General features: G+C 38.2%; 1 protein-coding gene across 1 annotated transcript in view; it reads left to right on the top strand.

Moving 5' to 3' along the window:
• Positions 1 to 17500, top strand: part of tmem161b (transmembrane protein 161B) — a 63305-nt gene that overhangs the window by 15737 nt on the left and 30068 nt on the right. The window contains exons 2-5 of the mRNA XM_062050947.1: positions 1767 to 1870; positions 3089 to 3169; positions 12986 to 13083; positions 13198 to 13354. Of these exons, the coding sequence (XP_061906931.1) occupies positions 1767 to 1870; positions 3089 to 3169; positions 12986 to 13083; positions 13198 to 13354 (440 nt within the window). The remainder of the gene's footprint in view (positions 1 to 1766; positions 1871 to 3088; positions 3170 to 12985; positions 13084 to 13197; positions 13355 to 17500) is intronic.

Raw genomic sequence — 17500 nt, 5'->3', positions numbered from 1 at the left:
CAAATATATACACAGTAAAGACATAGACAAACAGTTGTGAAATATCTCTACACGTGTTGGTTAAACATTTGTACCAATAATATACTATATACAAACACTTATACTTCCATTATTATTTATATCCCACATTTAGTTTTGTAATTAACATTGATCATAGTATTAACTACTGGTGTTGATTCAAGAGTGATATATTTTTCTAAGACATTGGTTTTAAAGTTTTTTTTAAATGTGTGAATGGAACTGGAACATTTTAAGGAATCATCCAAGCTGTTCCACAGATCAACCCCCTGACAGAAACACATCTTCTTTTTAAGCTAGTTCTTATGTTTGCTTTCTGAAAGACAGATAAACCTCTGAGGTCATAGGGTGTCTCCCTGGATTTGAACCTTTCCTGTAGGCAGCATGCGGTTATGAGCTTTATACGTCACAATAGCAGTGTTGAGGTCAACAAGATCATGCAGTTTTAATGTTTTTAATTTAATAAACAGAGCGTTGGTATGATCATAATAATCTGCATAATTTACAATTTTAATGGATTTCTTTTGAAGTAAGAACGTAGTTAATGTTTGATTTGTAATTGTTACCCCAGATTTCAACACAATAATTGAGATGGGAGTACGAAATAATTTTATAACATGTTAAGAGCCTTTTGATTTACAGAGTTATTAATTGTATCTAACATAGCAATAATTTTTTGCCAACTTTGTCTTGAGTATATTTATTTGCAGTTTCCAATTTAATTTGTCATCGCCAGCACGGTGGAAGAGGGGTTAGTGCGTCTGCCTCACAATACGAAGGTCCTGAGTAGTCGTGAGTTCAATCCCAGGCTCGGGATCTTTCTGTGTGGAGTTTGCATGTTCTCCCCGTGACTGCGTGGGTTCCCTCCGGGTACTCCGGCTTCCTCCCACCTCCAAAGACATGCACCTGGGGATAGGTTGATTGGCAACACTAAAATTGGCCCGAGTGTGTGAATGTGAGTGTGAATGTTGTCTGTCTATTTGTGTTGGCCCTGCGATGAGGTGGCGACTTATCCAGGGTGTACCCCGCCTTCCGCCCGATTGTAGCTGAGATAGGCTCCAGCGCCCCCCGCGACCCCGAAGGGAATAAGCGGTAGAAAATGGATGGATGGATCTATATAGATTCCCAAAAATGTTGAATACACCGTTTCTATCTCCATATCATCAATTCTTATGTGACACTATGTTTTTTTTCCTATTTTCAAAAATTATGTACTTTGTTTTATTTAGGTTTATTGATAGTTTATTGGCATCAAACCATTGCTTTAGTATGTGGAGTTCACTCTCTACGTTCTCTAGGAGCTGGCCAAGGTCTTGCCCAAAACAGTACAGGCTTGTATCATCAGCAAAGAGAATACAGTTTAATTTTTTAAAGACTTTACAGATATCATTAATATACAATATAAACTATTTTGGTCCCAGTACATAGCATAAAAGCATAAAAAATGTAATGGGAAAAATAAAGACTGGACATGCAGGGGAACTAAGGTGTGTAGTCCAACTCTTGTCTGACTAAAACATTAAGATATCTGTGTAGATATGTATAGTTTGGTGTAGTTTTGAGTCTTTATGTTAATGTGTGCCTAATCGTTCTGTGTTACATTTACATTTAGTAAAATATACTGCTTCTCTCTTTGACGGTGGCATGCTCCTAAAACAAGACAAAGGAAACACTTCATTTGTGTGTAACTGCTTTATCTCAAATGTTATTACCATTTAAATGCCATTTAAACCTTTCTATTTTTACAGGGTGTGATCGGAGTGCAGCTGGTGGTTACCATGGTAATGGCCAGTGTAATTCAAAAAATCATACCTCATTATTCTTTCGCAAGATGGTTACTCTGCAGTGGCAGGTAAATCACATTGTCACACTTGTTTTGTAGCTCTTTTTTGTATTTCCCTATGAGGATTTTATCTGAAAATAGGGTAGAAAAATGAAGATCAGCATGAGTAAAACATTTTCGATATAGTGTTGAAAATACAGAAAATAATCACGACCTTGTAAGGCAGTGGTCCCCAACCTTTTTGTAACAACGCTAGAAAATGTATGTATGGTATGGTATTTTTTTTTTGTTATAAAAAAATACAATCATGTGTGCTTACGGACTGTATCCCTGCAGACTGTATTGATCTATATTGATATATAATGTAGGAACCAGAAATATTAATAACAGAAAGAAACAACCCTTTTGTGCGAATGAGTGTGAATGAGTGTAAATGGGGGAGGGAGGTTTTTTGGGTTGGTGCACTAATTGTAAGTGTATCTTGTGTTTTTTATGTTGATTTAAAAAAAAAAAAAAATACATTTTTTTATTTTTTTATTTGTTGTGCGGCCTGGTACCAATCGATCCACGGACCGGTGGTTGGGGACCACTGTTGTAAGGGACAAGTGGTAGAAAATGGATGGATGTATGATTAAATAATTGGGTTATTTTCGTTAAATTACTGCTATTTTTTGTATATTATTTGATGAATGCTTTCACTGGGCAAGAGGACTTTTTTTTATAACTGATACTGTTCTAATGAATACATATACAAGGAATGTATGAAAAAAGCTGGATTCCGAGGCAGAGATGTAAACTGCAGTCTTTGAAATGATGCTGTTAAATGAGGCCCTATTTCCAGTACATATTACTTTGATATTGTAAAGCCTCTCTCAAGTATTTCTTAAATGTGTATCAGAGGAGCTGTAAAGAAGAGCTTTAGAAGCACTTCTGCTATTTGAGGGGGTTCATCATAAAGCTCAGAGCTGCTCTAAATGTTTGGAGACACATTTGTGGAATCGAGACATGATACACTTTGCATTGAAGAGCATTTTTCAATATTAATTTTGCTTATTTTTAAATCGTAAGCATCACACAAGAGAGTAAGCAATGCTCAGATCATATTATTGACTATTCCCAACCTCGTAGTAAGCATTTATTTTATGGGGAAGTGGTTTCTCGGGCAAGCAATAAAATATGATCCAGTAGGGTTAATCATTATTTCATAACTAGAATTCTTATTCAGCTGATTTATTGTAAACCTTTTTTCTTTTTTTTTCTTACCCCACTTTTCTATTGGTTTGCTAGTCTTCGGTGGTACCAGCACCCTACGGAAGATGAGTTGAGGAACCTCGCTGGGAAACAGAAAGGAGTAAAGAAGAAAGACAGGTACGTGCATATGCAGAACGGCAGCATGTTGATCAAATGGTACCGAGACGACACAAGTTAATCCTTTCATCTCAGAGAAAAGAGAGATATGAGGAAAGATGGAGAACATAATGTCTGCACTTGCCTCTTTCATGTTGCATTTTACATTCTATGCACTGCTCTAAAAATAGGACACTTAACACATCGTAGATCCCAATGAATGCAATATTACAGTTGAAAATCTTAATTCATTACATAGTGGAACTTGTTGGGAACAAAATAACATTAGAATGATCAATGGAAATCGAAATCAATAACCCTTAGAGGTCTGGATTCAGAAAAAAAAACAGATCACAGGCAGATCAAACTTATGTGAAAATTCTTCAATGCAATTCTAAGCTAATAAGCAGACCTCCTCCAGACTCTACCTCCCAATAATAAAAAAGTCTTGCATCCATACTGAGATCTGTATAACCCACAAAATGTTGTTCCTTTTCCCATTTCTGACATTTCCTGAAAGTTTATAAAAATGCGCTCATACATTTTTGAGCAATCAATAGTGGAATGAAAAAAAATGGAGTAAAGCCTCTTGTCTGTCATCAACTGTCTTTGTCTCTGTGGGTGGAGGCGGGGCTGCGGGCCAAAAAAATTGAAACTTGTAATGTAAACGTAAGGTAACGTAAGAGAAATTGTCAGAATCAGCCCCTTTGCTCCTTATCCCATTTTGTACATTTTCTAAAAGTTGAATGAAAATACCACCATCATTTTTTGAACTATAAAGAGCACAATTAAAGAAACAGAGTGAACATTCTTGTTGGTCATTCACTGCCATTGTCCCTGCGGGGAACATAGAAGTAAGGTAATGTAGTAGAAATAGTTCAAATCGATTGTTACCCATTTTGGCCATTTCCTGAAAGTTTCATGAAAATCCGTCCTGATATTTTGAGTCGTTTTGCTAACTAACTAATTAACAGACCAACAACAACTAACAAACCAACTAGAACATTTGAGCATTGTTTGTGTTTAATTACAGTAACTGTGTTTATCCTAAACATTCCTGCCACTTTATTTTACACACTAAGGCATTTTTACCATTACATTATTTTTGACAATACTACAATAATACCGTACCATGGCCCTGAATACAGTTACTTAAGCTCCTAGCGGAGGCAATGAAGCTTAGTGGTGTGTATGTGGCCTTGCTCCTGATGAAATTATTTCCTCCAAAACCTGGATCAGGGTATCACCTAACTTCTGGGCAGTCTGTGGTGCAACATGGTGGCTTGGATGAAAGAAAAAAACACTTTTCTAAATTCCAACATCAAAACTAGATTTTGAGTATCCCAAATACACCATCGTGGGACCTGGGAGGCCTATAGTTGTTAAAAAAAAACTATATGAAAATAGATGAAAAAGATTTGTTTTCATATCCATCCATCCATCCATTTTCTACCACTTATTCCCTTCGGGGTCGCGGGGGGCGCTGGAGCCTATCTCAGCTACAATCGGGCGGAAGGCGGGGTACACCCTGGACAAGTCGCCACCTCATCGCAGGGCCAACACAGATAGACAGACAACATTCACACTCACATTCACACACTAGGGCCAATTTAGTGTTGCCAATCAACCTATCCCCAGGTGCATGTCTTTGGAGGTGGGAGGGAGCCGGAGTACCCGGAGGGAACCCACGCAGTCACGGGGAGAACATGCAAACTCCACACAGAAAGATCCAGAGGCCGGGATTGAACTCACAACTACTCAGGACCTTCGTATTGTGAGGCAGACGCACTAACCCCTCTTCCACCGTGCTGCCTTGTTTTCATATCATTCGATGTTATTAAATATCACAATTTTTTAAATATTGTTTTAACCTGCCAATTTTCAAAGGGCTGTATGAATTTAGTTAATAGAGTATGGTATGGTAAGCATCTATACTAAAAACTAAAGAAAATAGAGATTAAACAAGTAACATATTGCATAAGTAACAAAGAAAATTCAATAAGATTTAATAAAAACAATTTTTGTTTACGCAAAAATCATTGGACACTAGGTAACGGCAAGTCACAGCTAACATTTATTTCCCTGCCTCAGCTTTGCGTTCAGCTACAAGTTTGGTCATTTTGTTCATATCTAGGATTCTGTTTACTTCTGTGGTACCTTTTTAAAACTGTAAGTGGAGTGGGAAAAGGTTGATTATGATTGGCTGTTGTCACAGACATTTCCGCCGTTTTTGATCGAGTTAAGATCACCATTATCGATCTGAAATGTATCACGATTAGGGCTGCAACTAACGATTAATTTGATAATCGATTAATCTGTCGATTATTACTTTGATTAATCGATTAATAATCGGATAAAAGAGACAAACTACATTTCTATCCTTTCCAGTATTTTATTGAAAAAAAACAGCATACTGGCACCATACTTATTTTGATTATTGTTTATCAGCTGTTTGTACATGTTGCAGTTTATAAATAAAGGTTTATTTAAAAAAAAAAAAAAAAAATTTAAAAGCCTCTGCGCATGCGCATAGCATAGATCCAACGAATCAATGACTAAATTAATCGGCAACTATTTTTATAATCGATTTTAATCGATTTAATCGATTAGTTGTTGCAGCCCTAATCACGATCATCGATAATAATTTTATAATCGCTGAGTCCTTGTATGATATGGATACAACTTTTAAATTACAAGTGTTTTGTCAAAATAAACCCTATGGAAAGGTGTCAAGGTCCGTTTCCACACTGTGGACCACTAATGTATGGTCTTTCTTGCAGATTGAAAGAAGTTGCTATTCCTGAAGTACGGTTGCTTGATATAGAACCATAGTTTTAAGACATGAATTCAAAGCATTTCCTTGTGTGCTCTTCTATTTAATAGGAATTGAAATTGAAGTCACTACTGGAAGTTAATCCTAAAATGGGGGTTAAGGGGAATCTGTTCCAGAATAGTCCCTTTCTCCGACCCTGTATGAGGCAGACCGGTGTTCTCCTGCTCCACATGTTCAGTAATCCGTTGAAAAAAAAAAGATGGACCCACTGTCTTTTTGCCAGCTCGTGCCATGCAGCTCAGTTTCCTTTGTTCCCTCGCTGACTCCCTCAGTGAGGGGTGAAGCTGAGCCCCTTTTCTTGCTGTCATGTGCCTCTGAGATTAAATCTGTCTGGGGCGTGTTTTGGCCTGAGAGTCTTACAGTGGCATTGTCCTGTAAATCTAGCACGCACACAGGGCTGAACAAACAAAGGCCAGAACTGAGGAGGCCCATCAGACTTTTCCTCATGCTCGAAGAGTAGCTCTCCATTACCTGCTGTGAGTGACTTAGTTCTGTCTATAGACTGCTCTCTCTGCTTCGTAAAGAGTGAAAAAAGAACCGGACTCCATTGTTGCACTTGTTTTTTCTGATTGTACCACGGTGGGTTTTTCTCATAGGTAAGAATGTATTTTGATTGAGTTTTTTTTTTAATCGGAAACTATGTATTCTGTTATAATAGCTATACCATTAATGATAATGACTGTCCAACAACAACACTGACAGGGAAACAGTAAATCAGAACAGTTTACAGCAAGGGTCTTCAACTCTCCAACAGGTAGCTTGTGAACTACTAGTAGCTCATCCCCTGATTTTGACTAGATCACCAAAGGGTTCAACAATATTTGCTTCAACTCCTAAGTATTTTTGTAACTGTTCACTTCAGACATTGGCTCTATTTGATGATAGATTACCGCAAAATAGTATGGATGTAACGGTATTGGGAATATTGCTGTTTTTTGGTTTGAAAATGCTAGCAATAATGACATGTGACAGTATCAATTGAGAACTTGGAGTACCCTAATCAGTGTTGTTTTTTTCTGGAGCTATTGTTTGGGCCGGTTTCAGAAGTAAACTACAACTCCCATAAATCCGAGCAGAGCGGAACCTCCAGTGAAGTTTAAATCAGAAGTATGGATTTTGGTTTTCCGCTGAACACAAAAGCAATCGCGGGGATCACATATTGTTGAATTCTCTCGTCGGTACTAAACATAAGGAGACCAGCAGGTATTTCATTTCTGTGTAACTCTTCATAAAGCTCCTCGATGTTGCCGAAACTGCACACCGCAACGTCTACAAGTGGGGGAATGCGAGTAATATGAGAAGCCATTTGATGAAACATCACCCAGAAAATATCCTTGATGTAATACCCAAAAGCTAGCGAGGCCAAACATCAATTTTTTAGGTATTTGCAGTCGTGGTAAAAAATGTACATAATGTCATGGCTGTCTTGAGTTTCCAATAATTTCTACAACTGTTATTTTTTTGTGATAGAGTGATTGGAGCACACACTTGTTTGTCACAAAAACATTCATGAAGTTTGGTTCTTTTATGAATGTACTGTGGGTCTACTGAAAATGTGACCAAATCTGCTGGGTCAAAAGTATACATACAGCAATGTTAATATTTGGTTACATGTCCCTTGGCAAGTTTCACTACACTAAGGCGCTTTTGGTAGCCATCCACGAGCTTCTGGAAAGCTTCTGGTTGAATTTTTGACCACTCCTCTTGACAAAATTGGTGCAGTTCAGCTAAATGTATTGGTTTTCTGACATAGACTTGTTTCTTCAGCATTGTCCACACATTTAAGTCAGGACTTTGGGAAGGCCATTCTAAAACCTTAATTCTAGCCTGATTTAGCCATTCCTTTAGCACCAACATGCTTGACGGTAGGGATGGTGTTCCTGGGATTAAAGGCCTCACCTTTCCTCCTCCAAACATATTGCTGGTTATTGTGGCCAAACGGCTCAATTTTTGTTTCATCTGACATCTCATGGACAAAGATAAGACCTTCTGGAGGAAAGTTCTGTGGTCAGATGAAACAAAAATTGAGCCGTTTGGCCACAATACCCAGCAATATGTTTGGAGGAGAAAAGGTGAGGCCTTTAATCCCAGGAACACCAATTCCTACCGTCAAGCATGGTGGTGGTAGTATTATGGAATTGGTGCTTTACAGAGAGTAAATGGGACAATGAAAAAGGAAGACTACCTCCAAATTCTTTAGGACAACCTAAAGTCATCAGCCCGGAGGTTGGGTCTTGGGCGCAGTTGGGTGTTCCAACAGGACAATGACCCCAAAAAGACATCAAAAGTGGTAAAAGAATGGCTATATCAGGCTAAAATTAAGGTTTTAGAATAGCCTTCCCAAAGTCCTGACTTAAACGTGTGGACAATGCTGAAGAAACAAGTCCATGTCAGAAAACAAACACATTTAGCTGAACTGCACCAATTTTGTCAAGAGGAGTGGTCAAAAAGTCAAGCAGAAGCTTGTGGATGGCTACCAAAAGCGCCTTAGTGTAGTGAAACTTGCCAAGGGACATGTAACCAAATATTAAAGGCCTACTGAAATGAATTTTTTTTATTTAAACGGGGATAGCAGATCTATTCTATGTGTCATACTTGATCATTTCGCGATATTGCCATATTTTTGCTGAAGGGATTTAGTATAGAACAACGACGATAAAGATTGCAACTTTTGGTATCTGATAAAAAAAAGGCTTGCCCCTACCGGAAGTAGCGTGACGTAGTCAGTTGAACATATACGCAAAGTTCCCTATTGTTTACAATGATGGCCGCATGAAGTGAGAGAGATTCGGACCGAGAAAGCGACAATTTCCCCATTAATTTGAGCGAGGATGAAAGATTTGTGGATGAGTAAAGTGCAAGTGAAGGACTAGTGGGGAGTTGAAGCTATTCAGATAGGGAAGATGCTGTGAGAGCCGGGGGTGACCTGATATTCAGCTGGGAATGACTACAACAGTAAATAAACACAAGACATATATATACTCTATTAGCCACAACACAACCAGGCTTATATTTAATATGCCACAAATTAATCCTGCATAAAAACACCTGCGTGTTTGTTACGCTAGCTCCTAGCTCCTCTACTAGCTCCTAGCTCCATAGAACACGCCAATACAATTCAAACACCTGATCAACACACACAATCACTCAGCCCAAAAGACCGTTCACCTAACCCAAGGTTCATAAAGCTTATATATTTTTAAAAAGTTACGTACGTGACGCGCACATACGGTCAAGCTATCAAATGTTTAGCAGCCAAGGCTGCATACTCACGGTACCTGATATTCAGCTGGGAATGACTACAACAGTAAATAAACACAAGACATATATATACTCTATTAGCCACAACACAACCAGGCTTATATTTAATATGCCACAAATTAATCCTGCATAAAAACACCTGCGTGTTTGTTATGCTAACTCCTAGCTCCTATGCTAGCTCCTAGCTCCATATAACACGCCAATACAATTCAAACACCTGATCAACACACACAATCACTCAGCCCAAAAGACCGTTCACCTAACCCAAGGTTCATAAAGCTTATATATTTTAAAAAAGTTACGTACATACGCAAAAAAAAGTTGCGCACATACGGTCAAGCGATCAAATGTTTAGAAGCCAAAGCTGCATACTCACAGTAGCACGTCTGCGTCTTTGTCATCCAAATCAAAGTAATCCTGGTAAGAGTCTGTGTTGTCCCAGTTCTCTACAGGCGTCTGTGTATCGAAGTCAAAAGTCCTCCTGGTTAGAGTCTCTGTTATCCGAGTTCTTCCATCTTGACTGCATCTTCCGGGAATGTAAACAAAGAAGCGCCGGCTGTGTACTGTTGTTGCTGACTACGTTCGAAAAATACGTCCATTTCGCACCGACAACTTTCTTCTTTGCTTGCTCAGCTTCCTTCTCCATAATGCAATGAACATGATTGCAACAGATTCACGAACACAGATGTCCAGAATACTGTGGAATTATGGAATGAAAACAGAGCTTTTTCGTATTGGCTTCAATGTGGAAGGCATACCCGTGTTCGCCGGGCTACGTCACGCGCATACGTCATCGTCAGAGGCGTTTCGAACCGGAAGTTTAGCGGCAAATTTAAAATGTCACTTTATAAGTTAACCCGGCCGTATTGGCATGTGTTATAATGTTAAGATTTCATCATTGATATATAAACTATCAGACTGCGTGGTCGGTAGTAGTGGGTTTCAGTAGGCCTTTAAAGGCCTACTGAAATGAGATTTTCTTATTTAAACGGGGATAGCAGGTCCATTCTATGTGTCATACTTGATCATTTCGCGATATTGCCATATTTTTTCTGAAAGGATTTAGTAGAGAACATCGACGATAAAGTTTGCAACTTTTGGTCACTGATAAAAAAGCTTTGCCTGTACCGGAAGTACCGTGACGTCACAGGTTGTGGAGCACCTCACATCTGCACATTGTTTATAATCATGGCCACCAGCAGCGAGAGCGATTTGGACCGAGAAAGCGACGATTACCCCATTAATTTGAGCGAGGATGAAAGATTTGTGGATGAGGAATGTGAGAGTGAAGGATTAGAGGGCAGTGGAAGCGATTCAGATAGGGAAGATGCTGTGAGAGGCGGGTGGGACCTGATATTCAGCTGGGAATGACTAAAACAGTAAATAAACACAAGACATATATATACTCTATTAGCCACAACACAACCAGTCTTATATTTAATATGCCACAAATTAATCCCGCATAACAAACACCTCCCCCCTCCCGTCCATATAACCCACCAATACAACTCAAACACCCGCACAACACACTCAATCCCACAGCCCAAAGTACCGTTCACCTCCGTAAAGTTCATACAGCACATATATTTACCCAAAGTTACATACGTGACATGCACATAGCGGCACGCACGTACGGGCAAGCGATCAAATGTTTGGAAGCCAAAGCTGCGTACTCACGGTAGCGCGTCTGCTATCCAACTCAAAGTCCTCCTGGTTGTGTTGCTGCAGCCAGCCGCTAATACACCGATCCCACCTACAGCTTACTTTGCTGTCTTCATTGTTCATTAAACAAATTGCAAAAGATTCACCAACACAGATGTCCAGAATACTGTGGAATTTTGCCATGAAAACAGACGACTTAATAGCTGGCCACAATGGTGTCCCAATATGTCTGCACAATCCGTGACATCACGCGCAAACGTCATCATACCGAGACGTTTTCAGCAGAATATTTTGCGGGAAATTTTAAATAGCACTTTACTAATCTAACCCGGCCGTATTGGCATGTGTTGCAATGTTAAGATTTCATCATTGATATATAAACTATCAGACTGCGTGGTCGGTAGTAGTGGGTTTCAGTAGGCCTTTAACATTGCTGTATGTATACTTTTAACCCAGCAGATTGGGTCACATTTTCAGTAGACCCATAATAAATTCATAAAAGAACCAAGCTTCATGAATTGTTTTGTGACCAACAAGTATGTGCTCCAATCACTGTATCACAAAAAAATAAGAGTTGTAGAAATTATTGGAAACTCAAGACAGCCATGACATTTTGTTCTTTACAAGTGTATGTCAACTTTTGACCACGACTGTACATTGCTAAACATTAAATTGTCAACCTACTCCAAACATTCACCAAACTAGTACACAAATGTCAATTAAAGGGTGACACTGGTTCTTAGGAAGTTAAAAGTTGAAACACACTAAACTGAATATAATTGTTGTCCAGTTCTTACACTGAATGTTTACATTGACAGTTTTAAGACCCTCAAATAAAAGTTTTTTTTGTTCTTTAATATTTGGCATAAAGTATGTTACTTGAAATACTTGATGTTCCTGCACCATTCTTTGCACTTGAATATACCTGTTTATACTAATACATATAACTAGAACATTTGAGCATTGTTTGCGTTTAATTACAGTAACTGTGTTTGTCCTAAACATTCCTGCCACTTAATTTTACACACTAAGGCATTTTTACCAAGTTTTCTTAATTGTTTTGACAATACTACAATAATTCCGTACCATGGCCCTGAATACCGTGACGATATTGTACCTTGAGATTTTTATACCATTTATATCCCTACAAAATAGTACAAAGAATATGACCCCACTGATCGTAAATAAAGTACAATATGAATGTTGCCAGTCGCATAAATACCTTTAGCAATATGGCTAAAAAACCTGTATCAATTGTTTATGTTGGTTGATACTAGGGCTGGGCGATATGGACCAAAATATATACCGCAGTATTTTTATTTTGAATACCGGTATACGATATATACGGGTATATAAAAAAAAAGATTAAAAGCCTCAGTGACTCAGTGTTTCATGGCTGGATAACCAGTGTTGAGAGCGCTCAGATTATTATTTGATTATTATTTGTGTTTTATAGACCTGCATGTCATGATCCCACATGACAGTTTTGACTTTGTTTGCTATTTTCCTGTGTTTCCTATCATTTCCTGTCCTCGGGCTCCTATTTTGGTTCTACTTCCTGTCAGATTCCTTGTTTTGTTGCACTTTCACTTCCTGTTCTTTTTCCTGCCAGCACACCTGTTTTCCATTCAATAATTGCACTTGTTGCTACTTGCCTGTGCTTAGTACCTTGACAAGTGTTTGTCTTCTGTGCACCTCCGTGCTGCATTCGATTTATTTTGCCTCGCCTCGTTGTTTTCCAAAATTAATTTGATTCTTGGCTGCACATTGCCTTCATTGCTCTGGATCCTGGTGTCCAGACCAGAGAAACATGTGTGTTTTTTCTATTATTTTGATTACTTCATTTATTGAGTGTGTCAAAATATTTGCATTTACCAAATACTCTGTATAATGTGGCACAGTTAGCAAACAACAGCCACAATAATACTAATTTTAAGTTAAAACCATTGCTATGTGTTTTTAATATTATTTTTTAATGATGAAGGCAAAATGAGACATTTGGCAAATGTTGGTTGTGTCACTATATTATATTATGTTGACTGTATCGTTCCATTTTTTCTAATTTCATGTCTCTACTCCAGGAAGTACAACGGTCACATAGACAACAAGCCGCTAACTGTACCCAAGGACATCGATCTACAACTGGAGACAAAATGCATTACGGAAGTCGACACATTAGGTAGTAAGACATTTTGTAAAGGTTTTTTCTAAAAGCCTTAATTGATTATGTATATTTTGGTTGTGCCATCTAAATGTAGATGTTTGAAAAAGGTCTATGTCTTTGTGCCTTTAGCATTGCACTACTTCCCTGAGTTCCAGTGGTTGGTTGATTTCACAGTAGCAGCGACTGTGGTCTATCTAATAACGGAGCTGTACTACAGTGTGGCTCAGCCCTCAGGAGAGATGAACATCAGTGTGGTCTGGTGCCTGCTAGTTCTCGCCTTTGTCATGTATCCTTGAATCGCTCTTTACATGATGTCATGTCAAATGTTCTCTCAATTGACAACATGCATGAAGCAGTGCTGCGTTTTCAATGGCATGGAAACCATAAGGTCTTTTGAAATCATCTGTCTCCTTTCAAATACACAACAGAAGGTCGTTTTTTAAAGCAGTTTAGAGACGTCCTCCATTTGCCTCTCGGACATTTACGTGAGCAGCTGGAAAACAAAAAAACAGTTATGTTGTCCTTCAACAATAGGTTTGAAGATTGCTTGTGCAGCGAGCACCATCTACCTACACTTCCACACTGTGTCAATAGTTGGCAGCAGTATGTTTTGTAACTCACCAATATTTTCCACAAATAATAGAAATGTGACATTGTGGAGTGATGTAAGATGACTATGTTAAAATAAGAAACCCATTAATAAATGAATACTGTCTTTTCTGGACTATAGAGCGCACCGGTATATAAGCTGCACCCACTAAATTTTAGGGAAAAAAACATATTTTTCCATATGTTAGCCACACCGGATGATAAGCGGCAGATATACGTTGTGAAATGTGTTATTTGCGCAGAAAGATTTTATAAATGTTTATTTACTTACATAATTTTTTTCCAAACGGTGTCTGTAACACGGCAGTACAACGGCTGATCAAACAAAACAGAAGTCATCGTCATGGACCCACTAGCCTTGGCAGTTAGTTCCCAAATCAGCTAAACAGACTTAATACCTCGTTTTGGTGAATTTACTGAGGACTTTGTAAAACTGGAACAATATAAAAAGAATGCCATTGTAAGGTAATACTACGAATACAGAAACTTGTAAACGTGTTAACATATTAGCTAATGCTAACAACGCTTGCTTGATTACATTAAGATATCTCGTACAAATTACGCATTAAAACACTCCTACAGACGGTTTGGTGAGTAAGAATTGTTTTTGTTATACTGTAAAACGTACAAACGTTGCTTGGAGTTATGACTGAAGAATCCATATGAATAGAAACGCTATGGACAAATAGAAGATGGCACAGCACTTGTACTTCTGGTTCAAAGCTTTAAACAGCAGTAATTCACATTCACCCAGCAGCACCTGCAGTGAGCGAACTTGTCCAAAAGTTGGCGCCATAGCGCAAACAACACACATTTAAGTGTATTTGTATGTGTTTAATGAAAACTATTTGCTTTATGGCCTTCAGCAAAGAAAAATCCACAAATTAGCTGCACCATTTTTAAGCCGCAGGGTTTTAAGTAACGGCTTACAGTCCAGAATTGATGGTACTTTCTCCATCCATATCGTGTGTGTGTGTGTGTGTGTGTGTGTGTGTGTGTATGTGTGTGTGTGTGTGTGTGTGTGTGTGTGTGTGTGTGTGTGTGTGTGTGTGTGTGTGTGTGCGTGTGTGCGCGTGTGTGTGTGTGTGTGTGTATGCTTGTGTGTGTGTGTATATATATATATATATATATATATATATATACAGTTGTGCTCATAAGTTTACATACCCTGGGAGAATTTATGATTTCTTGGCCATTCTTCAGAGAATATGAATGATAACACAAAAACCTTTCTTCCACTCATGCTTAATGGTTGTGTGAAGCTATTTATTGGCAAACAACTGTGTTTACTCTTTTTAAATCAAAATGACAAAAGAAAGTATCCAAATGACCCTGATTAAAAGTTTACATACCCCAGTGACTTTGATCTTATAACATGCACAGAAGTTGACACAAGCAGGTTTGAATGGCTAATCAAGGTTCCAATCCTCACCTGTGACATGTTTGTTTGTAATTAATGTGTGTGTATAAAAAGTCAGTGAGTTTCTGGGCTTCTGACAGACCATTGCATCTTTCATCCAGTGCTGCACAGATGTTTCTGGATTCTGAGTCATGGGGTAGGCAAAATAATTGTCAAAGGATCTGCGAGAAAAGGTAATTGAACTGCGTAAAACAGGAAAGGGGTATGAAAAGATATCCAAAGAATTGAGAATGCCAATCAGCAGTGTTCAAACGCTGATTAAGAAGCGGAAAATGAGGGATTCAGGTAGACCAGCAAAGATTTCAGCCACAACTGCCAGGAAAATTGTTCGAGATGCAAAGAAAAATCCACAAATAACTTCAGCTGAAATACAGGATTCTCTGAAAAATTGTGGTGTGGCTGTTTCAAGATGCACAATAAGGAGGCACTTGAAAAAAAATGGGCTGCATGGTCGAGTCGCCAGAAGAAAGCCATCACTCCAAATTACTTTGTTCCAGAAGTTTTGAGGCTCGTCTCTGTGCTGTTTGGTGTAATGTAAGTGGGATACTTTGTGACATTTGCGCAGAAATGGCTTTCTTCTGGCGACTCGACCATGCAGCCCATTTTTCTTTAAGTGCCTCTTTATTGTGCATCTTGAAACAGTCACACACCAAAATTTTTCAGAGAGTCCTGTATTTCAGCTGAAGTTATTTGTGGATTTTTCTTTGCACCTCGAACAATTTTCCTGGCAGTTGTGGCTGAAATCTTTGCTGGTCTACCTGAATCCCTCATTTTCCTCTTCTTAATCAGCGTATGAACACTGCTGATTGGCATTCTCAATTCCTTGGATACCTTTTTATACCCCTTTCCTGTTTTATGCAGTTCAATTACCTTTTCTCGCAGATCCTTTGACAATTATTTTGCCTTCCCCATGACTCAGAATCCAGAAACATCTGTGCAGCATTGGATGAAAGATGCAATGGTCTGTCAGAAGCACAGAAACTCACTGACCTTTTATACACACACATTAATTACAAACAAACATGTCACAGGGGAGGATTGGAACCTTGATTAGCCATTCAAACCTGTTTGTGTCAACTTTTGTGCATGTTATCAGATCAAAGTCACTGGGGTATGTAAACTTTTGATCAGGGTCATTTGGGTACTTTCTTTTGTCATTTTAATTTAAAAAGAGTAAACACAGTTGTTTGCCAATACATAGCTTCACACAACCATTAAGCATGAGTGGAAGAAAGGTTTTTGTGTTATCATTCATATTCTCTGAAGAATGGCCAAGAAATCATAAATTCTCCCACAGTATGTAAACTTATGAGCACGGCTGTATAATGTGTGTGTGTGTGTATATATATATGTATGTATGTATGTATCAGAGGTGGGACCAAGTCATTGCTTTGCAAGTCACAAGTAAGTCTCAAGTCTTTGCCCTCAAGTCTCGAGTCAAGTCCCGAGTCAAGACAGGCAAGTCCCGAGTCAAGTCCAAAGTCAAGACTAGAAAGTCTCAAGTCAAGTCCCAAGTCCTGCATTTTGAGTTTCGAGTCCTTTCAAGTCCTTTTAACCACAGACTAATATTTTTACACAGATTGTGTATGCTTTTAAAACGCTGTATTTATTTATTAAAACAAGTGCATTTGAAATTGCAGGAAAAAAAATGGTGCTGACATTGCAATTCATAATAGCACTATTAACCAGTCATTTTAATAGTTTAAACAATTTTAAACATTTAACTCATTCCTTTACAGAATAAACACATTTGCAAAAACAAACATTAACATACTATTGGTTGTATTTTATGAAAATAACATTACCACAAAGTTGAGAAGGAGCAAAGATCTTCAATATTTGTATGTGAGAATCACAAAGAAATCTTCTGGGGGAGGATGACCCCCCCACCCCCGTACAGGGGTTTGCTTTACAAACTTTCAGCCCCACCTAAAACAAAATTCACCAGCCGCCACTGATTATGATGCATTCTCATTTTAGGCAAAGTATAAGACAATACTTTCTTAACAGTATAATTGTAACCAGTCAAGTAACAATATTCAAATACTAACATTGTTGGGTAAAACAGAATTTGGTTTTATTCTGAATCCAGTGAAACAGATTGGTGGTTTTAGCTGATATAAAGACTTTCAGGTGTTTGTATATGTTTAAGTATTTGGCAGACGCTTTTATCCAAAGCGACATACATAAAAAATAGATATAAAACAATCACTGTAAACATTATCATTTAGGGGAAGAATGTAATACAAAATATCAATACAAAGTGTCAAGACAGAATAAACTCTCTGCTGCTGCAGCAACAGAGTTAGTCTATAGGTCCCTAAAATATATAGATATCTAATAAGGCTGCAGCTAACGATTATTTTTCTATCGATTAATCTATAGATTATTTTTTCGATTAAT

The sequence above is a fragment of the Entelurus aequoreus genome, linkage group LG06, assembly GCF_033978785.1.
Source record: "Entelurus aequoreus isolate RoL-2023_Sb linkage group LG06, RoL_Eaeq_v1.1, whole genome shotgun sequence".
Taxonomy (NCBI): Eukaryota; Metazoa; Chordata; class Actinopteri; order Syngnathiformes; family Syngnathidae; genus Entelurus; species Entelurus aequoreus.
The sequence above is the reverse complement of the archived record's forward strand: the minus strand, read 5'-3'. Positions and strand labels throughout refer to the sequence as shown.